This window comes from Trichosurus vulpecula, chromosome 1 (assembly GCF_011100635.1).
Source record: "Trichosurus vulpecula isolate mTriVul1 chromosome 1, mTriVul1.pri, whole genome shotgun sequence".
Taxonomy (NCBI): Eukaryota; Metazoa; Chordata; class Mammalia; order Diprotodontia; family Phalangeridae; genus Trichosurus; species Trichosurus vulpecula.
In genome coordinates this window covers 157,403,461-157,431,214 of record NC_050573.1, presented here as the reverse complement: position 1 = coordinate 157,431,214, position 27,754 = coordinate 157,403,461, and the positions used below count along the sequence as shown (strand labels likewise).

Below are 27,754 nucleotides of genomic sequence, written 5' to 3'. Positions count from 1 at the left end.
CCCTGTTATTTTTCAAATTCATTTGTCTCTCTATTTCAAGTTCCTGTCGGAACTGAAAGAACTGGCCCTTTGCCTGAAAAACTATTCTCAGGGTATTTCCAAATCAGCTGGAAGGAGTAAGCCTGAGGAATCCTCCATAGAAATCTTGTGCTTTTGGAAAAGGGTGATTAAACTCAAGGAGTCCCAATAATTTCCGAGTAATCATCAATCAACAAGTATTTATTAAGCACCTACTAAGTGCTAGATTCTGGAGATAAAAAAATGAAGTTGCTCCTATCTTCAAGGACTTGAAATTACATCTGGGGAGCTACCTGCACACATATAAGTGTACACAAAACATGCCGAAAATAAATTCAGGGTAATCTCAGGGGAGGGAGACCCTAGCATTAAGTGAGGAAAGAAGAGAGTTGTCATGCCAGAGATCTGAGCTGAGCTTTGATGGAAATTAGGGATTCTGAGAAGCAGAAGTGAGGAGGGAGTGCATTCCAGGCATAGGGAACAGTCAATGCAAATGCCAGGAGGTGGGAGATATGTAGGACAAATAGAAAGAAAGCCAGTTTAGCTGGACCAAAGGTGAGTAATGCATTAAAAAGTCTGTAAAAATCAGCAAAAGTCAAGTCATGAAGGATTTAAAGTGTCACACGAGGAATTTATATTTGATCCTTGAGGCAGTACAGAGTTATAGAGTTTTTTGAGTAGAGGAATAGCATCAAAATGTCTGTCCACTTATTAGAACCACTCTGAGCTCTGAGCCTTTCATGGTTGGTCAGTCTCTAATTTGCCACTGATGCTGCCTTTCTTTGCTTTTCTGTGCCATTTTGTCTTTCTTTACTTTTTTTGCAATGTGAATTTAGTACCTCATGATACGTCCCCGATTGACTGTCTTGGAGCCTGAAGCGCTCCTCACTGCAGGTACAATCCTGAGGGTCAGCTTTGGTATTCTTACCCTTACCGTGAAATGGGACATTCCACAAGATGATTCCTGTGCCTTTGGCATTCAGCCAAGGAGCATTCATTAAACACTCTGTGTGCCAGGCACTGTACTGCGCACTGGACAGGAAGAGAACTAGGGGAATCTGTCAGAATAGAAAGGACAGACATCTTTTCCTTCACATTCTACTAGGTTTCCTCTGCTACCAGAACATGAATTCTAAAATGTGCCCTATAAAGACCTTGATTATTCCCAAATAAACCATTTCAGACCCATATAATAATCTATAACACCAACAATACCAACAACTGATTGTAGCCCTGGAAAGTTTCCTAGGTCTTCCACATATATTCTGTCATTCAAGGCTCATTATAACCCTGGGAGGCAGGCATCTTATCCCTGTTTTACAAGTGGCAAGTAGATGTTTTAGCAAGCCACTCAGTACCATTGCTTTTTTCTTCCTGATCCAAAGAAAGTTAATATGTATCATCAGAAACAGGGATGATGCAGGGCCTGGCAGGGCTAGGAGTGGGAAACAAAGTAAGCAAACCAAAAATCAAATGGAAATCATTGGCTCAACTCCTCAATATTTCCCTTCTGTCATTTCAGTTCCTGTTTCTTCACTCTTCCATCCTCAGCCACCTATTAAATCTGGGATGAGAAGCTAATTTTATATATAGCGTGATGGGGAAAGATAATATAATCACCATTAGTTTTCTGAAAAACAAAAAAAAATTACCCAAAACTTTTAAGAATCTGTGTTGGATCTATCTAAGTATCAAAGCTGAAAGGGACCTTGGAGGTAATCAGATACTACCCCTAAAGCTGAGGAGACTAGGGCTTAGGCACATCAAGGAACTTGCCCAGAGTCACAAAGCTAGGTAAGGGTATGAGAGAGGATTCAAACTCAAGGCTCCCTGACTCCAAGTCTAGCTTAGATCCACTCTACCAGAATGCATATGTGATGTAGGAATCCCCTCTATGGACACAGATCACAAGCCTTCCATGCCTTAGAACTGTGATTCTCAAACTTTTTGGTCTCTCAAAAATTATTGAGGGAGGAACCTTCCCCCCCCCAAGGACTTTTGTTTATGTAGGTTAAATCTATTTACATTGACCATATTATAAATTTGAATGTCTTAGTATTATTAGGCATATGAAGCAGCTGGTGACACTATGGATAAAGTGCTGGTCCTGGAATCAGCAAGACCTGAGTCCAAATCTGGCTTCAGACATTAAGAGCCATGTGACCCTGGGCAAGTCATTTTACCTCTGTTTGCCCCAATTTTCTTGATTGCAAAATGGGGATGATAACATCACCTACCTCTTAGTGTTGTCACAGGGACAAAATGAGAACATATTTGTAAAGCTCTTAGCACAATGTCTGACATATAGTAGGCACTATATAAGTATTTATTTCCTTCCCTTATTATGAAAATATTTTTGGCCTCACGGATCCCCTAAAAAGGTCTTAGGGACCCCAGGGATAGCCAGACTACTCTTTGAAAACTGCTGCCTTACTGGATAATGTCCATATGTTCCAGAGGCTGAAAAGATTTTTCATCTAGAGTGAGGTACACATCTGCTAGCAAGCACCTCCAAATTCAGCTAGTTTGCTCCTCAGAAAATGGACATCAACCTGCCCATACTGGCACATGCTGGTGATGCCTACATTCAGTGATACTGAAGCTAGCACATTTGAATTCCAGAGTTCTGAGCTGCATCGGGGCTAAGCAGATCAGTTATTTGAGCTAACCTTGGCATTAATATAGGGGAAAGCCCCCAAGAGCAGGGGGCCATCAGATAAGAGTTTGTGAGGGAGAAGAATAAAAAATGTCTGGATATGATTTGTAGGAGAGCCAAACTCTGTCAGACTGTCCTATTTGCTTTTTCCTATGTACAAAATACAGTCTCCTACCTCTGCATCATTTTTGCAGAGATTTTTCCTCATGCCAGTATAGCAGGGATAATCATAGGAATCCCTTTTTTGTTAGGCTGGGGCACCAGCCAATAAGCTGGACTCTTGTACTTGACCTTTGCAGAGGATCATGTCCTTTGTTGGGGTGACATACAATTCCTAATTGATTCCCACGGGACAGGGAGTATGTTGAAGCTAATAGCTCACTGACAATTGGGAAAAGGGATTTTCTTTTTTCTTTTTTTTTTTAAATATTTTTTTATTTTTAGTTTACCACACACGGTTCTACATAATTTTGAGTTCCAGATTCTCTCCCCTCCCTCCCCCCTCCGTCCCCAAGATGGCATGGAATCTCATATAACTACCATGTATAACTTCGCATTGAATTAATTTATACACTAGTCAAGCTGTGGAGAAGAATTATGACCAATGGAGTGAATCATGAGAAAGAAGAGACAGAACCAAAATAAAAAAAAAACCCAAAAACAAAAACAAAAGAGAAGAAAAAAGGCGAGCATGTAGTGTGCCTCAGTCTGCATTCAAACTTCACAGTTCTTTCTCTGGATGAAGATAGCATTCTCCATCATGAGTCCCCTGGAGTTGTCCTTGCACCTTGCATTGTTGAGAAGAGCGAAGTATGTCAGGGTTGGTCCTCACGGAATCCGTATATCTGTGGTTGTGTACAATGTTCTCCTGGCTCTGCTCCGCTCACTCAGCATTATGTCGTGTAGGTTTTTCCAGGTTGTTACGAAGTCCGTATCATCCCCATTTCTTATGGCACAATAGTATTCCATTACCTTCATATACCACAGCTTGTTCAGCCATTCCCCATTTGATGGGCATCCAATTCTTGGCTACCACAAAGAGAGCCGCTATAAATATCTTTGTACATATGGGTCCCTTTCGCTCTTGTGTGATTTCTTTGGGATACAACCCTAGAAGTGGTACTGCTGGGTCAAAGGGTATGAACATTCCTTTGGCTCTTTGGGCGTAGTTCCAAATTACTCTCCAAAATGGCTGGATCATCTCACAACTCCACCAGCAATGCAACAATGTTCCAATTTTCCCACATCCTCTCCAACATTTATCATCCTCCTGCTTTGTTATTTTAGCCAATCTGACAGGAGAGATATGGTATCTGAGAGTTGTTTTGATTTGCATTTCTCTAATCAGTAGTGATCCAGAGCATTTTTTCATATTCCCAGAGATAGCTTTAATTTCTTCCTCTGAAAATTGCCTGTTCATATCCGAAAAGGGACTTTTCTGATTCAGAAGGAGATACTCAAGCCTCAATATAAAGATATAGAAACAGGCCACCCTGACTCTTTTGGGGCCCTTCTATTGCTAGGCATGATTTCTCTTTCTTCCTCCTCCTAATTTCTATGTTTTGCAATCATTACCTCCAGTCAGAACTCAGCTTAAGTCTTACTTCTTACATAAAGTCTTTTCTGATGCTCCACATGGTTAGCATTTCACCCACCACAAGCCCTATTACTTTGTGTCTGCTATGTATATACAGTTATCACTTGCACGTTGCAGGAGTTAGGGGTGGGGTGCCCCCCACGATCTAGAAACTCCATCTTCATAAAATTTTTTGGCCATTCCTTTGTACCAGAGAAGTCTGAATTATTATAGTATTAAAAGATAAAATATGTTGATATTACACAATACTATACATATATTTTATGCATTTCTGTGTTTCTTAACTTTTTCTGTGCCATATACTGGCCTTTACAGCCACAAAATTCCCCCTTAAAATTCCCATTTGATTTCTTATGCCAACCTGTGATATATTAGAACTGCAGTGGGGGAAGTCGTGATGTGGAAGGGATAACTATACATGTGCTAATGCATATGCATAAATGTCATTTTCTCCCAGTAGATTACTGTTTTAATTTTTGCCTGTGTATACCCAGGGCCTTGCGCTTAATAAATGGTTTTGAACTGAATTGAAGTAGGCCCAGTAGAGGCAAACACCCTTTAAATATAGCCTTTCGAAACTTTGGAAATATGTTCCCACCAGTTCAAACCACACCATAATGATCCTTTCTTTTCCAGAATAACTTTAAGATCTGTTCTTAAGAAAGCTAGTGTCATTCTTCTCATAGGCTCAACCTAAAACAACAGGTTAGCATGCTCACATGGTCTTAATAATGGGTGATTTAGAGTAATCTTGGCTAGTTTAGGACTTTATGATGATTGAATGTGGCAGGTCCAGGGGCTTATTCCTTTGTGGTGTGCTTGTGACTTAACTTCAGTTGAAGTTATTTTTGTAACTTAAAGCTTGGTCTTGACCTTCTGTATAGAGACAATCTAATGATTTACTGAAGTTTAAGCAGACTCTTTTAAAGTCTGAACCAGAGATAGAGATTTGGAAGAGATCCTAGACATTTTCTAGTGCTACTCCCTTGTTTTACTAATGAGGAAAATTAGTCTTGGAGAATTTAAGTTACTTGACCAGTGTCATATAAGCAGTGACCTTACTAGCTTCCTAAAGGCATAATATCATTTTTTTGTATCATTCTCTTTGCTTATCTGCATTTCCGTGTATCCATTGCATAACCTGTTTTGAGATAGCACCTGAGTATTAAGAAGCCAATTTGTTTTTATTTTTAAAGCAATGAGGATTTACCATTTTACCTAAATTTCCATCTCCTCATGCCCTAGATGGGGCAGCTAAGTGGCAAAATGGATAGCATACTGAACTGAGAGTTGAAGAGATCTAAGCAAAATGATGATGGTAGGGAACCATAGGTTTTTAGGGGTGCTCGTGACCCCAAAATACCAACACACCAGGTCCTGCTGAAAGAATTTGACTCAAACCTTCTCAGCCAAGGGAAAAGACAAACCATAATGGTTGTCTTAAGGAATCCCACCCTTTGTGATGCCTGCTTTCACAAGCGGGCCAGATTCAATCTGAATCTGAGCTAGATTGTATCTGAGCGCCTTCATAGAGGCAAGATGGAGATTATATACACAAAGATCATAGGAGGGATTGAGGGGTGGTCTGGGGTGACTAGAGGAGGGGTTTAGGGAGGGTCTTGAGGAGGAATCTAAGGAGGACGAGATGAGGTCAGACTCCAGGAACCAAGAGAATGGGATTAAGGGTGGGAAGTAGCTGAAAGCATGGATATTGACAATATCAAGGGTGGAAAGTAGCTGGACAATAGAGGGCAAGGCTAGGTAGAGATTTGGGCCTAATGATAATGTAAGGCTTATAGCCTTAGGGGAAGGCCAGATCTAGTTGGAAGATTCAAGGAGAATTCAAGGGGGCTCCCAGAGACTGTGCCCTCATCAGAGTCAGGAAGATTCATCTTCGTGAGTTCAAATCTGACCTCCGATAGGTGCTAGCTGTGTGACCCTGGGCAAGTTACTTCACCCTGTTTGCCACAGTTTCCTCATCTGTAAAATGAGGTGGAGAAGGAGATGGCAGACCACTCCAGTGTCTTTGCTAAGAAAACCCCAAATGAGGTCACGAAGGGTTGGAAACAACTGAAAAAAGCAGTTGAACAACGGCATCAACATGTCCTGGTGAAGTGGTTGCCAACTACTTATTTCAGGAGTAGCTCAGGAGCTTATTTTCAGTGGCATGCCCCAAGTTGCTGCTCTTGAGCCCTGGGCAGAGTTGTGATGCCCTCCCTCTTCCTCATCTACATGCCACTCTCCTACCTCCTAGAAGTCCCATTTTCTGATTCCCAAGTACACTATGCCCTCATGCTGCTCCCTGGCTGACCAAAGCCCAGCAAAATATTGGCCTGCTCTCCTCTGTACTACCCTCCAGTAATCATGATTTCTCATTCCCTTAGTGTGAAAGCTCTCAGGTAGAAGGAATGAACACTGATTTTCTGATGAAGGAAATTGATTCAAAGGTATGAATGACTGATGAATATTCAGGACTTCTTTTTAAAGGAGGGTACCCAAATAAGTGAAATAGGTGGGAACATATTTTTGAGTAGAGGGAAATTGTTGCGTTCCCTTTTCTATTAATTGGCCCCAACCCCAGCCCTATACGTTAAAAACAGAATTATTCAACATGATATTCCTTTTCCAAAAGAATGCTAACATATATCCTAGATATTAAAGACCTCTCATGGAGATTGATTAAAACATTCTGACCAACATGTGTTATGGTACATCATCTCTCAAACTGGGAACTGTGAAGAAAAAACAAATGACCCAGAAGCCTTTTGTCATAATTTTGTATTTTCCTCAAAGATTAATTATCAGTATCATTCATTCTTGTTAAAGGAAGACATCGTTTCTTATCTCAAGTAATTGAGTGCAGAACTCTGAATCTTTGCTTTTTCTCCCCCAAAAGGAAAATTTACAGCAGGTTAAATTTATCTCAATAAACAATCCACTTGTTTTCCTGAATGCGAAGAAGTTTCATGCTGATTTAATGAATACAATCCAGAAGGATAATGCCAATAACCAGCCACCTGATGATATCAACAAGGTAGGACATATTGTTCTATCAATAAAAATTAAAATCAAAGGTCAACTGTTAGAGTATTGTGACTATGTCAAAATTAAAAAGTAAATATTCAGAGAAACCTCCAATAAAAATTAAAATGCTATTATTAGCTCTTGCTTTCTCACTTTTATTCATTTGTTCACTCATTCAACAAATTATTTCTGGAGTAACTGTTATATTCAAGAACCTGTGCAAAGTACTGTGGGGTAATAGAATCTGAGTTCCTCAAAAGTAGTGATTGTTTCAGTCTTTGTATGTATAGCCCCAGTTCCCAATACAGTGCCTGCAATATAGTAGATGCTTAATAAACACTTGTTGATTGATCGATAAAAGGAAATTACTCAGGGGACATGACAGCTATCTTTATATATTTAAAAGGCTGAAAGATTAGACATCTGTTTGTCTATTTAGAAGGCAGAACTGGAAACAAAAGCTTCAAGAGAGGGAAAATTGTCTTGTAAAGAAAAACTTCCTAACAATTAGAGCCATCCCAAAGGGCAATAGGCTTCCTTGAAAAGCTCAGAGTTCCCCCTCAATGGAACTTTTCAAGAACAGGCCAGATGACCACATCCTCTGTGTGTGTGTGTGTGTGTGTGTGTGTGTGTGTGTGTGTGTGTAGTTTGGGGGGGCAGAGAGAGAGAGGGAAAGAGGGAGAGGGAGAGAGGGAGGGAGAGAGAGAGAAAGGGAGAGAAGGAGAGGGAGAGGGAGAGACAGAGAGCAAGTGAGCTCTATGGGAGCTTAGAAACCATCTTGTCTAATCCCATCATTTGAGAGGAAACCAAAATATATCATAGTGGGGAGCTCTCTTTGGGTATCGTTTGTACTAGATAGCTGCTGAAGTCCCATCTGATCTGGTGGTTTTGTGAGTTTGTTGTTCTCTGAAAAATGAATAAGTCATTCCTGTGTTCAAGTAGTTTACAATCTAGTAGGCAACATAAGACATGTACAGATATCCTCTCCCTCTCTCCCCAAAACTATAAGGCAAGGGAAAATGTGGTAAGAGAAATATATGACTTTGATTATCATGATACAGACAAATTTAACTTCCCTCATCAAGTCACAGATAATGTAACTGAAGTGATGAATGAAGTATCCATAAAACTGAATATGGGTAGTGAGCATATAGATCTTTGTACTGTTGATTTATTTTACTTTGTATGTATTTTATCTCCCAGGTAGGTGACAAACTCCAAGAGGACAGGAGCTATTCCTGTGTCTTGATACTGCCACAACCATTCTTTCATATCCATGAGTTCTTTCTATTTGTCTTATATCATTCCATCTTTTTCCATTCCTTATGACCTCTGACCATGGTTGTGCTGGCAAATATTTAACAACTAGCACTCCAAAAAGCACAAACACTTTTAAGTTTAATCTTCATTATTAACATATTCTCAGTCACTACAATAAATCAAGCCCTGATTTGTAGTGTTTGCTGATTTCCAAGGTGTAAATACACCAACAAATTAACATTTAGCCCTCCCAAGCAGTAAGAGCTAGCTCCACCACATCTTTACCCCAATCCTATTATTTGGCCCTTGTGAAGGCCTGTTCCTCTACCCCTCTTCTTTCCTTGGCCCTCAAGACTGGGCTTGTGAATCAGCTCAATTCTAGGCTATTTAGTTCTGTCAGATCCTTGTCCTATTGACAGTCATGCATTGTCAAACTCCAATTTTGTATTACTCCCATGATGAACTTGCTTTGCTCATGTCCATATAATTTTCAATGAAGCTAGAGAAAATCACAAAATTTATTGAGTCCTCTACAGATGTATTCAGATGGGCCCTTACTGCAGCAAGGCAACTTAATTGACCAAAGTCAGCATTCCAGGCCTTTATATCCCTCTTCAAAACTCCCATGGTGCCCTATTGCCTGACCCTTTCAGCTGAGGACCTAATTAATATTTCACCAAAACAATTCAGGTCGTTTCCCTAGTGCTTCCTCTTCTCTCCTCTTCCTCCTCATCTCATATCACTCAGAAGTCTTCCTCCATTGTCTTTTCCATTATCTCTCTCTCATGAAGAGGTGGCCCTTCTCCTTGCTGAGGCAAACATTCTCTGTCTACACCATTGATCTTGTCCCTTTCTAGCTACAACATATTCTCCCACTATTGTTCCCATTATTTCCTTAATCTTCAATCTCTCCCTAGCTATTGGTTCCTTCTCTGCTGCCTATAATTATATTGCTTTCTCCAGTCTTTGTTTTAAATCAAGAACAAAAGCCCAACTTGATCCAACCAAACACACTAGTTATTGTTCAGTATCAAGCTTCTCCTTGGCTAAACTTCATGAAGAGATCATCTACAGGAGGTGCTCTTACTCCTAAATTACTTGCAATCTGGTTTGTAATCTCATCATTCAACTGAAGCCTCTTCCTCTGAAGTTATCAATGATCTCTTTAATTGTTAAATCCAGTGGCCTTTTCTCCATCCCCTCCCTCCTGACCACTCTGAAGCCTTTAACATTGTCAATCAACCTCTTCTCCTGGATACTCTCTTCTTTAGGTTTCTGTGCCACTCTCTTTCCTGCTTCTCCTCCTACCCATCTGATGACTCTTCCTCAGTCTCCTTTGCTAAATCTTCATCTGGGTTATGGTTACTAAACATGTATGTCCAACAAAACTTTGTCTTGGGACATCTTTTCTTTCCCTTCTGTCCTCACCTCCTATACTTTTCCTCTGTACATGCTTGGTGATCTCACCAGTTAACATGGTTCACTTGTAATCTCTGTGAAAAGGATTTGTGAAGATACACACACACACACACACACACACACACACACACACACAAACATACACACACACATATATCCACAAATCATTTTCATACTCACACATACACATGCACATGTCATTGGCTTAGTGATCTCATAAATTAGGATGGTTCAGTTGTAATCTCTATGAAAATGCTTTGTGGAGCTACATGTATTCTTCTAGTTCCACAAGTCATTTTCATAGTGATTATAAATGTATTACATATATGTGTGCATGTATGTGTGTATGTATGCATGTTTGTGTGTGTGCACGTGCATGTGTGTATGCAGCTAGGTGGTATAGTGGATAGAGCACTAGGCTTGGAATCAAGAAGACCCATCTTCCTAAATACGAATGTGGCCTCATACTTACTAGCTGTGTGACCCTGGGCAAGTCACTTCACCCTGTTTACCTCAGTTTCCTCATCTGTAAAATGAGCTGGAGAAGGAAATGGCAAACCACTCTAGTAATCTTTGCCAAGAAAACTCCAAATCTCCCAGGAGCCAAGATCGCAGAGAAAGCAGTAAAAAGTCATAACTCTTCTACATTCACTTCCAAATAACCATAAAGTAGTGCCCCAAAACAAATCCTAGAATGGCAGAACTAGCAAAAAGATGGGGTGAAACCATCTTTTAACCCAACAAACTTGGAAGATTGGCAAGAAAGGTCTGTCTCAGGTGAAAGGGGAGTGCGGTCCAGGGCAGGAAGCATCCTAGCAATCCAGCAGCAAGCTCCACCTCAGCAAACCAGTGGGAGATCCTGAGCCCCAGTGTGGTGGAGCAGGCAAATGCCAACATCAGGACCCTTTACATTCCTTAGCATAGCCAGAGGAATGGGAAGACTCTAGCTCAGAGAACTGGCATATACTTCAGCATAGCCCTGGACAAACAGAGCCTCCAGCAGCTAGACCTCCATGTGCCTCAGCATAGCACTGGGCAAACAGGCAGCTTCCAGTGGCCAGAGAGCCACATGCTTCAGTGTAGCCCCAGGAAAACACAGAAACACCACACTGGCCTCAGCACAAATCTAACTCCAGCACTAGGCCCCAGGCTGTGCACCAGCAAGCTGCCAGAATGCTACAACCTTGAATAGCACCAGCCATCCCTCCACCCCACTTCCTCAGCACAGCACCAGACACAAGGGTCCCCAGTGGGCCTCAGGTAAATAGCCAGGGCCTTGAAGTCCCTGACACAAGAAGCCCAAGACAGTGTCCCTTCCTCCCTGGGGGCAGAGCTCACATTTAAAAGAAAAGAAAAAGAACAAAAAAGGTAAGCAAACAGCAACAACAAAAGAATCTGACCATCAAAAGTTACTGTGGTGACAGGGAAAATCAAGACACCAACTCAGAAGAGGGCAACAATGTCCAAATACCTATGGGCAAAACCCCAAAGAAAAATGGGAAGTGGTCTCAAGCCCAGAAAGAACTCATGAAGCTCAAAAAGGAGCCTAAAAATCATAGAATAGAGAAAGAAGAAAAATTGGGAAAAGAAATGAGAGTGATGCAAGAGAATTATGATTAGAAAAAGAACTGCTTACGAAGTACAGTTGGCCAAATAGAAAAGGAAATACAAAAGTCCACTGAAGAAAAGAATTCCTTAAAAGATAGAATTGGGCAAGTGGAAGCTAATGACTCTATGAGACATCAAGAATTAATCAAATAAGTTCAAAAGTATGAAAAAATAGAAGAAAATGTAAAATACCTCATTGGAAAAACAACTGACCTGAAAATAGATTCAGGAGAGACAATGTCAGAATCATTGAACTGCCTGAAAGCCATAATCAAAAGGAGGACCTGGACATCTTTCAAGAAATTATCAGGAAACCTGCCTTGATATCCTAGAACCAGAGGACAAAATAGGCATTGAAAGAATCTGCTGATCATGTCAGGAAAGACATTCCAAAATAAAAACTCCGAGGAACATTATAGCCAAATTTCAGAATCATCAAATCAAGGATAAGTACTGAGTGACCAGAAAGGACCACTTTAAATATCAGGGAGCCACAATCAGGATTATACAAGATTTAGCAATTGCAACATTAAGAAATCAGAGGCCGTGAAACATGATATTCCAGAAGGCAAAGGAGCCGACAACCAAGAATCACCTACCCAGCACAATTAAGCATAATACTTCAAGGGTCATTCAGTGAAATAGAAGGATTTCAAGCTTTCGTAAGAAGACCAGAGTTGAACAAAAAATTTGATCTCCAACATCAAGACCCAAGAGAAGCCTAAAAGGGGAAAAGAAAACATAAGGGATTCAATGGAGCTGAACTGTTTACATCCCTTCATGGGAAGATGATGCTTATCATTCTTAAAAATTGTACCACTAATAGTACATCTAGGAGGAATATACCTAGACAAAGTGTATGGATATAAGGTGAATTTGTGGGAATCACACACAGAAAATTAAGGGATGAGCAAGAGGAGTACACAGAGTACAGAAGGAAGGGAGACGTAGAATGGAGTAAATTATTTCACATGAAGAGGAAGGAAAAACCTATTACAGAGGAGGGAAAGATGGAAGGGTGTGGGATGGGTGTCACTTGAACCTTACTATCACCAGTATTGGCTCAAAGAGGGAATAATATACATAGTCAGTTGAATATAGAAAAAATAAGGCAAAATTAAGCATAATACTTCAAGGGAAAAAATGGGTCATTCAATGAAATAGAGACATAAAATCCTGTTTGGCATTTAAAGCCCTTTACAATTTGTGTGTTTCCTATATTTTCAGTTTTCTGATTATAATTTATGTTCTTCCATAAGCATGATCCAGCTCCATTGATTTACTTGCTGTTTGTCACACACTGGCTGACTCCTGTACTTTGAATGTTCACCCTCCTCATTTCTAGTTTCCAGCATCTCTAGACTCCTTCAAAACTCAGCTCAAGCATCATCTTCTGAAGGAGGCCTTTCCCCACCCACCATAGTGCCTTCCCTGGAGGACTACTTTCCATTTATACTTTATATAGCTTGTGTGTACGTAGTTATTTGTATTTTGTCTTTCCTATAGCCATGTGAGTTCTTTGAGAACAGGGATCATGTTTTTGCCTTTCTTTATATTCCCAGCACTTAAAACCATGCCTGGCACATAGTATGCACTTAATGCTTGTCGCTGATTTTGTATTCCCTTCAGTGCCTTCCACAATCCCTTGCATACAGTAAGTACTCAGCTTTTGCAGTTGAGGGTGAGACTGTTTTTCTTAAATTCTTTTTCTATGATAGATACTGTCCTGGGTTTAGGGAAAACTGAAAATCTTTTGCGTGAACATAAATGAGTTGAACCAGCATTCTGTGTTAGCTTTAACCAAGTTAAAGCTGATACTTTAGCAATTTAAGATGTTATCCAGCTCTTGTTTCTTTAAAAAACCAATACAACTCTTTTTGGTTATTCAGGGTATTTTTAGAGTTATGGAAAGTAGGAGTATGAAGGAAGATTGGAGTGGGATAGTTATGAAAACTCCGCTTAAAGGCTGAGCACTGTTTGAAAGCCTTATCTTCTTATCTGTAAAATGAGGGCTTTGGACTGGATCCTTCCCATGGTTCATTCCCACTCTAACATTCTAAGATTTACTTTTGAAAAGCAAATGGAATACAGTCTCATTAGGGTGTAACAGGGCATTGGAGACAATGTCTACTGGCAGGCAAAAGCTTCTGCTGTTCCCTCCAGGTAAACTAATTTTCACTTGGGAATATGTTATAATGTCAGAATCCTGACACAGGTTCTCACACTACAGAATTTCCACAAGAGAGAAACAATACCTTGGCATGTTTTCATGAAGTTCCACACATGAGCATTTAGCTGTTTTTCTAATATTAACTAAATATTCATCCTTTTGAAATTGCCACTAGGTAAACTATGGTTCAGTCATTGGCAGTTGGTTCTTAATGGTTTTTTTGTGTCATGGATCCCTTTGGCAGTCTGGTGAAGCCCATTGACCCCTTTCAGAATAATGTTTATTATCTACATTCATAATAGAAGGAAATACTAAATTTACGTTAGAGGTTAGTGAAATTTTTTCCCATCCAAGTTCATAGACTCCCTGAAATCTATTCATAGGCCTCCTTAAAGATCTATGCACCCCAGATTAAGATTCCCTGGTGTAATGAAATGACAATATAGCTGTAACTTGAAACACAAATTCCTCTCCTGTCCTTCTTTTATCCAAAGTCTGATGTAGAACATCAGAAAGAGGTAGCAGGCATCCTGAACTTGGAATCACAAAACTTGAGTTTGATTTTCATCTCTATTCCTTATGACTTATTTAACTTAAACTGTTTCCTTATCTAGGTGGTGCACTGGATAGAGCACTGGACTTGGAATCAGGAATACTCTTCTTCCTGAGTTCAAATCTGGCCTCAGACAGAGTATGTCCCTCAGTTTCCTCATCTGTAAAATGAGCTGGAGGAGGAAATGGCAAACCACTCCAGTATCTTTGCCAAGAAAACCCCCACATGGTGTTACAAAAAGTTGGACATGACTGAAGCTACTGAACAAAAACAAACAGCATCCTTATCTGTAAAATGAGATGGTCTTTAGCTCTATTAACCTATAGTCTTTGCAAGTCTCAGGAGAATGTAAGATCTTTGGAGGCAGGGATAGTTTTGCTTATTCATTTGTTTGTTTGGTATATAGCTATTGCTAGGACAAGACCCTGTATATATTAAGCCCTTAGCAAATGCTTTTTGGATTGATGAAAATTTGATTTTATTTTTAACCTGAAAAGAGGAGGTAGATGGTATTGATTGAAAGAGAAGAACGAATACTTGAAGTAAACTGTTTTTCTTATACATTGTTTTTCTTTTCAGTGTGAACAAAACATGTTGCTTAATTTGACATCCAATGGTACCTGCAATGGTAAGTTAGCCATTGATACTGTGAATTAAACAACCTAATCTGAATAAAGATGGAGTTGAGGGGCAGGGCATGGGGATGGGGGATATCACTTTTTACTCTTCGTTTTCATTTTCTGACTGTTTTGTCCATGAAATGTACCTAATTATTTTTCCATCAAACATAACAATCAAAATGTTAATTTCTATACAGTCACAAAATAAGACTTTTTCATGTTCTGAAATATCATTTTTTTAATTTATGGAATAAACAAGCATTTATGTAACATGGTACAATAGAAAGATGATTGCACACGAAACTGCAAATCTACTATGCACGACTTGCTATTCTTTTCAAATATACAACAAAATTATCGTGTACATTTATTTGTTTCCTTTTTTTCTCCCGCCCCCATGGCTACTATTAGACACAAATAGGTATATATGTGTAAAATTGTTCTATACGTATCACTATTTATCACTTTTTTCTCTGGGTGTAATAGCATCTTCATATGTCCTTTGTAGTTAATTTGGATATTTATAATAGTCAAAATAACTTGTTTGTTTGGAGTTCTTTAAACAGTATTGCTATTACCGTATACAATGTTCTTCTCGTTCTGCTCATTTTGCTCTTCATTATTTCATGCAAGTCTTTCTGTGTTTTTCTAAAATCTGTGAGCTCATCATTTCCTATAGCACAGCAGTATTCCATCACAATCATATGCCACAGCTTGTTCAGCCATTCCCCAACTGATGGGCATCCCTGCAATTTCCAGTTCTTTGCCACCACAAAGAGAGCTGCTGTAAATATTTTAGCACATATAAGTTCTTTTCCCTTTTCCCTAATCATCTTTATGTATTTTAGAAGAGACCTGTATTTGATAAGCTGTTTATAACATTTCCTCCCCAATTTTCTGCTTTCCTTCTAATCTTGGCTACATTTGTTTTATTTGTACAAAACCTTTTTATTTTAATGTAATCAAAATTATTTATTTTACAAGTAACTTTGCTTCCTATCTTTTGTTTATTCATAAATTGTTTGCCTACCCACAAGTCTGATAAGTATGTTACATGGTCTTCTAATTTTCTTATGAAATCTCTCTTTATATTTAGTCATGTATCCATTTTGACCTTATCTTGGTAAATGGTGTAATATCTTTAAACCAGTCAGATGCCATGGTTACACTCAAAAATTCAGTGGCAAATTAAAGCATTTATCAGTATAATTAAGTCTAACCTGTCATATTAATAATTAATGACCAGATAATGAAAGGCAAGGGGAACTTTAAAAGAAAAAATCGGACAATTTTCTCAGACCAGCCAGGTTGCGTAGTGGCCAGAGCTTTGGACTTAGGATTAGAAAGGCTCTGAGTTTGAATCTTGCCTCAGACACTTAGTAGCTATGTAACCCTGAACAAATCTATTGGCCTCAGTCAGGCTGCTTCCTCATTTGTAAAATGGGTTTAATAATAGCATCTACCTTACAGCCTTGTAGTGAAGATCAAGCATGGTAATATTTGTAAAGTGCTTTTCAAACCTTAAAACATTATATAAATATTAGTTATTATTAATACTATTTGGGCAGTGGCTAGACTGCAGAACCTGGAGTCAGGAAGACTTATCTCCTTGAGTTCAAATCTGGCCTCAGACACTTATTAGCATGTGAGTCTGGGTGAGCCTTGTTTGCCTCAGTTTCCTCATCTGTAAAATGGACTGGAGAAGGAAATGGCAAACCATGCCAAGAAAACCCCAAATGAGGTGACGAAGAGTCGGACACAACTGAAACAACTGAACAACAGCAATCATTATTGTTACTGTCACTAAGCATTTATTAAGCACCTACTTAGGCCAGGCACTGTGCTGATAGGGAGGCAAGAGGCAAAAAACAAACAAAAAATACTGCTCTCAATACTGCCTTCTCTCAATGAGCTCACAGTCTAAGGGGAAAGTTAACATGCAGACAACTATGGAGGCAATTAAAAAGGTTCAAGAGACAGTTTCTGTGTTATTTAATCATTATATATTAATACAGCCACCTCTCTTAGACCAAAGACCATCATGGTGATGGACTCAGGGCTTATATGTTTTTGGGAGAATAAGTGGCAGTCAATTCTGGCTGGTTAACACAATGTGGGCTATATTAAAATGAAGGTCTGAGAGTAGAGTGAAATCTTGTCACCCTTGGACAGAGAATCTTGTCTCTATACCCAGACTATCCCTAGCTTTGGGCAATCTAATCAAAGAATTTATCCCCACCTAAACCTGGGTAGAACACCATGGACTGCCCTACCTTTGGTTAAATTCCTTGTAAGGTTGGGTGGGGTCTGACCAAGATTGAGGAGAATTAATTCTATCTCTTTATCAGAAATGTCCTTCAAGACACTGAACTTTTTACTTTTTAAAATCAGGACTTTAAAAGAAGAGGAGAGCTCTCGATCTCTCCAAATTATTTGTTATTAATAATCATTGCTCTCACTATGTACAAACAAGATACATTATCCCTTCCACATCACAACCTTCTCCATCACAGTTTTGATATATTGCTGGTTGGCATAAGAATTAAATGGGAATTTGGGGGAGTTTTTTGGAAGATGCAGACAACACACAAAAGCTAGCAGATGACATGGAAAAAGTTTAGAAATTCAGAAATACATAAAATATCAGCCCAAATTTTACAGTAAGGTACTGTAAACACCCCATAAAAGAAAAAGAAATAATTCAGACTTTTCCTGTGGTACAAATGGAAGGCCAAAAATTTTTTCACAGATTTTCCAGATCTTGGGGGCACTGCACCACGCCCCAAACTCCCATGATGTGGAAAGGATAACTCTATGTGTGTATATGTATACATACATAACACATATGTTTACACACAGATATATACACACACATATATATCTATGTGTATATATAAATTAGAGATAATAGTATTATTTTGAAAGATAATTGTGATGCCAAAGCTTTCATTGTTGAGATGGAATAAAGTTAGGATCCCTAGAAAGAAAGGAGAGGAAAGTGAAGTGAGATTGAGAAATTTTTTGTCCTTATCTGTGATTTCACAGGTGTAGGTGAGGAAACTCTCCCTGCTTTTCTATGCATATCACAACTATTCTGCAACGTAGAATCTTAGAGTTACCTGGGTCACTGAGAGCATAGCATCACATTGCTGGTAGGTATTAGAGCTAGATTGAGAAAAATGCTCATGATAATGGTGTGTGAGCAAATAGAGACAAAATTTTTCTTTTGTGGGGAGGCTCAGTAATGATCTTTTCTTTTGACCTTCATTGAAATGACTATTAGAAACAGTGAGTCCTGGTATGATTATGGCCTTTTATCTTAAATTGCATTTAAGGGTTTATTTGACCCCAAATGTGTCTTTCCCAGCCCCTAAATGTTTTCTTTTAACATAAAGTTGGTAAGGGGTAGTGCATTAACAACCACTGGGGAAATTTTTGTCTATATTATATTGTTGCAAAATAACTTATTGCCAGACCCATTGATGGACCATATGAAAGCTTTTAATAGACATTTGTGGGAAATATCCTGAATGACAGGCATTAATGAACTACTTTGTAGGGGAGGAGATGGTTCCCTCATCATAAAATTAATGTCGCTAGTCATAGATTCTGGTTAATCCTTTGTCAAAATTTAGGTTTATTGGTGTGTAGTCTGGAATTAGCAGCATTTATCCTGCACTGAGAGATGCTTCAATGATCAGGTTTAACTACCTCATTTGAATATGGTCCAAACTTTTTTTTTTTTAGCAGACATAGTTCAATTTATTTGTTTATAAAAAACATCTATGTGGTTGCCACAGCAGCTGCCTGGGTCCTCTGGACAGACACTCGAGTGTGAGTCTTCACAAGATGGTCGGTGAATTCCTGATAGGGAGACTTGGTGAACACAGTCTCCTTCCACAGGTCTGGGGTTAGATAGCTGTATGTTTTGGAGATGGCATCAAAGGTAGCTTTAGCAAAGTTGCCCAGAGTGGCAGTACAGCCTCTTGCAGAAGTATAGCAGTCATCAATTCCAGCCATCATCAGGAGTTTCTTAGGCACAGGAGCTGAGACAATGCCAGTACCTCTAGGAGCGGGGATCAGGCGCACCAGAACCGATCCACATTGCCCAGTGACCTTGCAGGGCACTGTTTGAGGCTTGCCAGTCTTGTTCCCCCAGTAGCCACATCTCACAGGAACAATGGACAGCTTGGCCAGAATGATAGCACCACGAATAGCTGTGGCCACTTCCTTGGAGCACTTGACACCCAGACCAACATAGCCATTGTAGTCACCGATGGCCACAAAAGCCTTGAACCTAGTACACTGTCCAGCTCTAGTTTGTTTCTGAGCAGGCATGATCTTCAGAACCTCATCCTTCAATGAAGATCCCAGGAAGAAATCTATGATCTCAGACTCCTTGATAGGGAGCGAGAAAAGATAGATCTCTTCCAAAGACTTGATCTTCATGTCCTTGACTAGGCAGCCCAGCTTGGTGACAGGAACCCACTCCTTGTCTTCGGCCTTTCCTCCCCGGGCTCCGCGGCCCTGGCCTCGACCTCGGCCCCCACTGCCGAAGCCACCGCGGAAGTCACCCCGACCTCCGACTCCGGGGCCTCCGGGGTCCCCGGGGCCTCCCGCACCTCCTGCAGCACCAGCATCGTCCACCATTTGGTGTTCACTAGAAGTAGAAGCGAATATGGTCCAAACTTGATGTCATTCTGGTTAGAAAAGACTTATATTGTCACCTCAATATTTTTCTTACTTTTATCCTGGATTATATGAATATAATTGCTTTAGTTACTTTACTTAGGAGCTTAAAGTAAAAGTGTAGCCATGGAGGTAGGCAAATGCAATAAGAGAATTGAGAGGAAAGGGTACAGAATGGAACCTTTCCCCTTTTCCTCAGGAAAACTCATTAAATGTTTCATTTGAATGACTTAGTTGTTTAAGGATGCAACAACAGTTGTGATTCCCTTTGACTATCTCCCCACCCCCACCCCGGCACCCTTATATCACCCTGTGCCTCTTTGCCTACCAAAAAGAAAAGAAAAAAAAAACCTTTATAAAGTTTTATCTCCAGGAATGAAGTGTTGAGTCTTGCTCATCCCTGTTCTTGGCTGTTAAGTCAGCTTGACACTCAAACTGGGCAGTAAAAAGCTTATTAGTAACTTGCTCATAACATGAACCATAAAGGCCCTGATCTCATTTGCTGAGACCCTACTATTTTTGTTTTCATTGGACCCATAAGTCATCAGGATTCTGCAGCTGATAATTTCCAGTCCAGAAGAGGCAGAATCTTATAAGGCTGCCCCTGTCTCCATGGTCACTTTTTCTTCTCTTCCCTTTTACCTTCAATTGTGCCCACTGAGCTGATCTAAAATGTTCCCATCTCAAATGCTAGCTTCTTGTGCAGCGTCCTGGGTATTGATGATCCCTGTTGAACGCTTGTACAAAGTTATTGAAGGAGTGTAGTACTAAAAATAACATGCTGTTATTCTCATACAGGTTACCTCCCTCTTGCAAAAATAAAATTTGTAAATTATAATAGTTATAGGGAGAAGTAGGAAAAATATCTGTTTCTCGAAGGATTTGTAATGATAATAATAGCTATCATTTATATATCATTTTAAGATTTGCTAAGAACTTTATATGCATGATCTCCTTTGATGCTTGCAATAACTGTGAAGTTGTTACTTTTTTAATCACTATTTTATAGGAGAGGGAAACTAAGACTGAGAGGGGGTTAAATAATTTACCTTGAGTCAAACAGGTTAGGGCTTAGAGGTAGGATTTATAATCATCTCTTTCTGACCCTAAATCCAACCTGTACCAGTGCCTAGGAGTAGCCACATAATAGATTTCAAGAGGTATAAACCCAATTCATTGTGACTTTGTCTAAGTTAATTAATAATTGTCTGATATCCTTTATTCTTTGCCCGTATTGAACCCATTGGTAATTTTTAAAACACAATTAAATCTTTCTTTAGAATGAAAATTGAGGCCTATGGACTGAAGAATAATCCAGTATCAAGGCTTTAAAGCTTTAAAATTGAGAAATAGTAATGCTACTTTTTTCCCTTTTTAAAAAGTTTTAAAATTTATTTTAAACTTAAATACAAAATAAGAAAAAAAACATTGCCATATACACAAGCAGAACATGAGAGGATTCAATATAAAGCAATAAATTTCTATTTCAAGAAAACTATGTAATAAATACTAAGCATTGTTTTCAAAGCTGTCCAGCTTTTCTTTGCTTCCTTGTGGGTTTTCTTTTGTCCTCTGTTGGGCACTTTTTACTTAATTTTTTCCCCCCTTGTGTGTGTGTATGTTTACACACACATACATAGATATCCATACACATATACACCCAAATGCATAAATGTAAAGTAATAAATACTACCTTGGGGGGAGGGGGAGCAAAAGAAATTTCCCAAATGTAAAAAAAAAAGTCCTGCACAAACACATTCCTTCAGGCCAGCAGTTCTCAACTTTTTGGTCTTAGGATCGCCTTACATTCTTAAAATTATTGACAGTCCCCTGCCCCTCAAGAGTATTTATTTGAATTATATTTATGGATATTTACCGTATTAGAAATTAAAATATCAGGATTATTACAAAAATTGTTTTCACCACAAGGATCCCCTGAAAGGGTCTCAGGGACCCCCAGGGATCCCCAGACCACACTTTGACAACTTCTACTTTACACAAACAGCCTCTTAATATTCACTTGGTAACTGAATGCAAAATGACATGTCCATTGCTCTGTTCTCATTGCTTTCTATGCTTCCTCCACTATTGGAAATTGAAACTCATGGGTGACTTCATCTTACATGATTCTTACGCATTTCTTTTCTTGAACAAACCATTTATATGAACTTTGGATGACTTCTTCCAGTTCTTTTAATATTTTATGAAAACCATCAGCCCCAGGGTGTCCCTTATGTCTTTCACTCTCACTAATGATTGATTCACCTCATTTTAGGGTCATACCTGTCTGGAAGTGTACTCTGTCTGTGCTGCCACCTCCCAAGCACAGATCATTATTGCCAATACCCCATGGGCCACATACTCATCCACTTTACCTCAGGATTCTATATTTACAGCTGGAAGGGAATTTAGAAGCCATTTAGTCAGATTCTCTCATTTTACAGATGAAGAATCTGAACCCCAGAGTGGAGAAGTTGTTTGGTCAAAGCACGTGACCATTATAAATTAAGCATTTATCAAATGGCTACTACATACTAGACTGTGATTTTTTTAAAGAATTCCTGCCTCCAAGGAGTTTGCATTCTATGAGGAGAAACAACATGTAGTCATATGAGAATAGATAGAAAAGAGATAAACAGTGAATATGTTGTCATTTTGGGGTGTGGAAGCACTATCAGGTGGGGGATCAGGAATGGCATCATAATAAGACATGATGTGTGGGCTGAGCTTTGAAGGAAGTCATGTATTCCATGAGCTTGAAGGGAGGAGAAAATATATTGTAGGCATGGGGGGACAGCCAGTATAATAGCACAGAGATGAGAATTGTAATGTTGTGTTATGTGCAACAGCAAGGGGGACAGGTTAGCTGGACTTGGAATGTGTAAAGGGAAGTAATGGGGCCCAAGCCTTTATTTAGCTTGTGGAGCTTCTCTCAAGTATGAGCTCTTGTATTTCCTGATTCCCTTAACTGAGAGTATTCCCTCCCACCTCTTCAAATTTTCACACGTAGACTTAATCTGTTTACAGATTGTGTCTTCCTATTAGAATGTAGGCACAGGATAAAATGACAAGATTTGGCAACTGATTGGATGTGTGGAATGAGGGAGAGTGAGGAGTCTGGAATGACACGAAGAACCTGGGTGACTATAAGGATGGTGTTTACCCAGAAAGAAATAGTGAAGTTCAAGGGAAGGGTAGGTTTTTGGGAAAGATAATGAGTTCTATCTTGAAAATGTTGAATTTGATATCCAGTTGGCAATGACCATATAATCAGTTGGTGACATGTGACTGGAGACTGGGTGGCTGGGGCTGAATATACCGCTCTGGGAGTCATCTTCATAGAGAGTACTCATAGAGATAACGACAGTTTAATCTGTAGGAGCTGATGAGGTTATGAAACGAAAAAATGTAGAGAGAAACAAGAGGAGGGCTTGGCACAGAAGGAATACTAACCATTAGATGGATGGACGGATGGATGGAAAAATATCCTGGGTTAACGAATATCAAAGAAAACACCTTTGAAAGACTCGAAAATTCTGATCAATGCAGTGAACAATCATGATTTCAGAAGACTGATGATGAAGCATATTTCCCACCTCCTGGCAGAGATTAGAAGTGCAGACAGAAACATGTACAGACATAGTCAATATGTTGATTTGATTTTCTTGACTATATGTATTGTTACAAGGGAGGGCTTCTATTGATGTGGTGAAGAGAGGGTTGGTGGGTAATGAGAGTGATTCAAAAAAGGAACATAGGAGAGAATCAATGAAGCATTTAAAATACATAAAAGAGAGCAGAAGGAAGGTCCGAAGGAGACAGATAAGCAAGACACTTTTGTACTATTGTTTTAGGTTTAATATACACTTTAAAGCAACCAAACTGAAATAACAAGTCCACGGTTTCATACACAACACTTTTGTGTTCATATTTGTTAAATCCATGATAAATAAATGAACAGATCCAGCAAAGGAGAGAGTGAAAAGCAAAAGTCATTCACGTGGGAAAAGAACTAGAGAGCTATATCACCCAAAACCCAGAATGAAGAGAAGAAAGAATATACAGAGAGGATGATCACTAGCATCAAAAGCTGTAAAGATATCAAGGATGGAAACTAAAGAAAACCTATTTGATTTGTCAATTAGGAGACGATTGATAACTTTGGAGAGATGAGTTTCAGCTGAGTGATGAGATCAGCAGTTGGATGGCAGCAAAGAGTAGAAACGGGTTTCTAGGACACGACTTGTAAAGTACTGCCCTTATGGGGATAGTAGTGGGTGGGGATTTGGTTAGTGAGAAGTGACACATGATATCATTGGTACATATTTTCCCCCCAAAAAGGACAAAGGACAGAGGACAAGAAATTAAGTTATTGGTGCTGAGTTAGGGGCACTTTTCGCTCTTCTGACTACTTTCAGGGGACTGAGAGACCTAAACAGATCATACCTTGTAGAGATTATAACATTATGATTTACATCTGGAAAGAACCTTAAAGGTTATGAGGTTCCCTCCCCTGACCCCCTTATTTTACAAAGGGGAAACAGGTCCAGAGAACTTAAATCAGCCTGCTAGTAAGTATCCGAAGGGGGATTTAAATCCAGGTCTTCTTGAGCTCTATCCATTAGAGCACACAGCTCCATGTCCCTTCCCTTCTACTCACTGGTGCTGAGGAGAGAACAGAGGAACCACAGATTCTTTCAGTTGCCAGCATTAGTGAGTGAAAAAAGAGGGGCAGCATATCTGGAAAGTGTTCCTCAGATGGAGTCCAGTTGAGAAGTCCTCTCCCAGTATTTAGTCATTTGGATTACCTGACTGGCTTACCTTGCTTCCTTACCCATGGAGGTGGGGAGGTTTGAATCTGAGAACCTAGACTGATTTTGCCTATAGACCCTAAAAGGTTTGAACTTCCAGGTCTGGGAAGAGAAGCTGTGGGTACCTAATTCATGCACAGCATTTAATTTATTTGGTTTTGTTCCTTTAAAAAAATCACCTATAGTTATGGGTAAAGAATTGTATACATTTGTGCCATGTTTATGTGATTTACTCCACTGAAATAGGAAGGAAGGGAGGCTCCTAGGCAGCTGGGTGTCACAGTGGATAGAAGTCAGAAGACTTGAGTTCAAGTCCAGCCTCAGATACAGATTAGCTGTGTGACCCTGGACAAGTAACTGAACCTCTACCTTAATTTCCTTGTCTGTAAAATAGCGGTAACGTAGCACCTCCCTTCCAGGGTTGTGAGGATCAAATGAGATAGTAGTTATAAAGTACTTAACACAATGCCAGGCACATAGTAGGTACTATATAGATTCTGTTGCTGCTGCTGCTGCTGCTACTCCTCCTCCTCCCCCTATTATTGGAAAAGAGTCATGTTTCCTGGCGGGTGGGGGATATGCTACAAACAGAGAAACTAATTAAGTAAATTTACATCAGCACCAACCTCTACCAGGGTAGGGAACCTTCAGCCTCAAAGCCACGTGTGGCCTTCTAAGTCCATGAGTGCAGCCTTTTGACAGAGTCAAAGTTTTATAGAACACATCCTTCTATTAAGGAGAGTTTGGATTCAAAGGGGGCCACACGTGGCCTCAAGGCCATAGGCTCCCCACCCCTGCTTAGACTAATGAAATAGCCCCTGCCACTGATAAAAGGGAAGAAGTGGTAGACGGAGATTGCCAATTCCCTGAGGATCCTAGCAGTGCCTCTTGTGTCAGTTCCCTGCATGACCCCTGGGGTGAGCCTGTGAGTTGTTTTGGGGTTTTCTTGGGAAAGATAGTGGAATGTTTTGCCATTTTCTTCTCCAGTGAAGTAAGGCAAATAGAGGTTAGCTGCATCACAGCTAGTAAGAGATGTTTGAGGCTGGATTTGAACCTAGGTCTTCCTGATTCATGGCCCAGCGCTTTATCCACTGAGCCACCTAGCTGCCTATGACTATGAATACCTCATTCTTATTACTGAACAGGATCATACAGCTGAGTTCCTGTGCCCCCTGGTGGTCAAATTATACAAGGATACACTTACAGATTTTTGTGTACTTCGAAAGATTCTGTGATTTATTCATTGCCGGGTCACTGAAACTGAGTGTGACCCTGTAGCCTCAGTAGACAGTATGACTCGAGGCATTTAGATGGTACAACAGATGGAACCCTAGGCTGGAATCAGAAAGACCCGAGCTTGAGTCTGACATCAAACATTTACCTATTTGTGGGACCTTGGGCAAGGTTTCTGCCTCAGTTTCCTCCCCTGTAAAATGAGGATAAGAATAACATCCACCTCCCATGGTTTATTATTAGGATGAAATAGGATAATATTTATAAAGAACTTAGCACAATGCCTAGTACATAGTAGGTGCTGTATGGATGGTAGCTATTGTATTATTACATGAGTTGGTACCAAAAATGTTAGTCACTGGGGGAGGTCTTCTCGTTGACTTAGTAAGACCTTGTACTACTTTGCTTTGAGAACCCAGAGTCTTTATACTTTATACCTACATTTATACCTATATACTTTGTACTTTATAATGAGGCATCAGAAAAAGACTTAAGGGAGGAATTCTAATTATTATTTAATATTAATTAATAGTTATAAAATTTATGATTGTTATAATTATATTTCCACTGTTATATATTTGTAGATAATATAATATATAATTATACTGCACTTGTAATATATTATCTAATCAAATATACTTGTATAACACAATATAATTATAATAAAAATTATAACATTCAATAATTATGATTATTATGTTGTGATAATTAATAGGTGGCACAGTAGATAGAGTTCTGGACCTGGGGTTAGGAAGACTTGAGTTCAAATCTCATCTCAGGAACTTACTAGCTTTAAGGTTTGAAAAAATGTTTAACAAATATCTCATTTGATCCTCACAACAACCCTGTTAGGCAAGTGAATTATGACCTCTGTTTTACACATGAGGAAACTGAGGCAAGCAGAAATTAAACGACTTACCCAGGGTCACACAACTAGTGAGTAAGTGTCTGAGGTAGGATTTGAACTGAGGTCTCCCTTACTCCTGCGCTGTGTCCACTGGGCCAAGAAGATGCCTCCATCTTAACAAATCCAACAAAGACCAACTAAAATGAATGCTCACATATATATGTATATATATATATATACACACACGTATATATAATAGAACAGAAAAAGATTATGTCTGAAACTGTGAACCTCTTTATCTTTCATAATCTTTTTATTTACTTGGTATTCATATTATATAAAGCATGTGAAAGCACCTTGGAAATTTAATATTAATGCAAATTATTACTATATATTAGGTTATAATCATTTCTTTGTGTTTCTAGAAAGTTGGGAACTCTTTTCTTTGGAAATTCTCATCAAATTGTCTCTCTTTTCTTCCTTTAGGGGAAACACCACAGCCATATCCTAATGAAAAATGTTCTGTGATCCTGGATTGCACTGGATTGACCTTCTTTGACTATACTGGAGTGTCTACGCTTGTTCAGGTATTTAAACAATTCATCACGGTTGAATGTTCTCCCAGGCATCCTTCTATTTCTCCTAAGCTGAGGGGAAAGTCTGACTTTGATGGGCAAAGTAGGTTTGTACCTCTTGACCTTTAGCTTCAAGAGCAGAAAAATGGTGGACTGGGTTGGTTGTTTCCTCTCCTATGTGCCTAGGGAACATACTCTTCCCATGAACAGAGGAGTAGTTAGAGGTCATTGTAACATTATGTATTTTATCCATTTTGACTGTGTTAATGCATATCTTCCTTCCTGAAAGGGATAGCAAGACAATGATGCTGTATACCCACATATATACAAATACACATACATTTCTTTTGGAATGGAGTCTGTTTCTGTGATTTCATAAATATGGGAAACTCCTGGAACAGGAAATTCCTCCACGGGTACAGATTGGCAAATCCCCTGTAGTATGCAGTATTAGAGCGTTACCTCGGGGTGTTGAGAAGTTAAGTGACTTGCACATGGGTCACGTACCCAGCATATATGTCAGAGGAAGACTTGAACCCAAGTCTCTCTCCACTGTGCCACGCTTCCTCTCTTGGGTATAGATGGCAGAGTTGAGAAAAGTAAAGTATCTCTGGAGCATCTGGCCTGCTTCAAGGGGTCACCAATGAGATATTCACCAATCAGAACCTTGGGGA

At 39.5% G+C, this 27,754-nt stretch overlaps 2 protein-coding genes across 6 annotated transcripts in view; one reads left to right on the top strand and one right to left on the bottom strand.

Moving 5' to 3' along the window:
* Positions 1-27,754, top strand: part of SLC26A7 (solute carrier family 26 member 7) — a 278,008-nt gene that overhangs the window by 239,963 nt on the left and 10,291 nt on the right. For 3 of the 5 annotated variants that reach the window (XM_036741697.1, XM_036741695.1, XM_036741698.1), the window contains 4 exons: positions 6,656-6,718; positions 7,168-7,305; positions 14,885-14,933; positions 26,992-27,092. In XM_036741697.1, the coding sequence (XP_036597592.1) occupies positions 6,656-6,718; positions 7,168-7,305; positions 14,885-14,933; positions 26,992-27,092 (351 nt within the window). The remainder of the gene's footprint in view (positions 1-6,655; positions 6,719-7,167; positions 7,306-14,884; positions 14,934-26,991; positions 27,093-27,754) is intronic. The other 2 variants (XM_036741696.1, XM_036741699.1) reach the window with 1 other exon arrangement.
* LOC118834233 (40S ribosomal protein S2-like) lies at positions 18,707-19,575 on the bottom strand. The gene has a single exon (XM_036741701.1). The coding sequence runs from the start codon at positions 19,573-19,575 to the stop codon at positions 18,709-18,711; it is 867 nt and encodes a 288-aa protein (XP_036597596.1). The 3' UTR covers positions 18,707-18,708.

Excerpts from the sequence above, each read along its gene's own strand:
- LOC118834233 (XM_036741701.1), bottom strand. The coding sequence starts at position 19,575 with ATGGTGGACGATGCTGGTGCTGCAGGAGGTGCGGGAGGCCCCGGGGAC.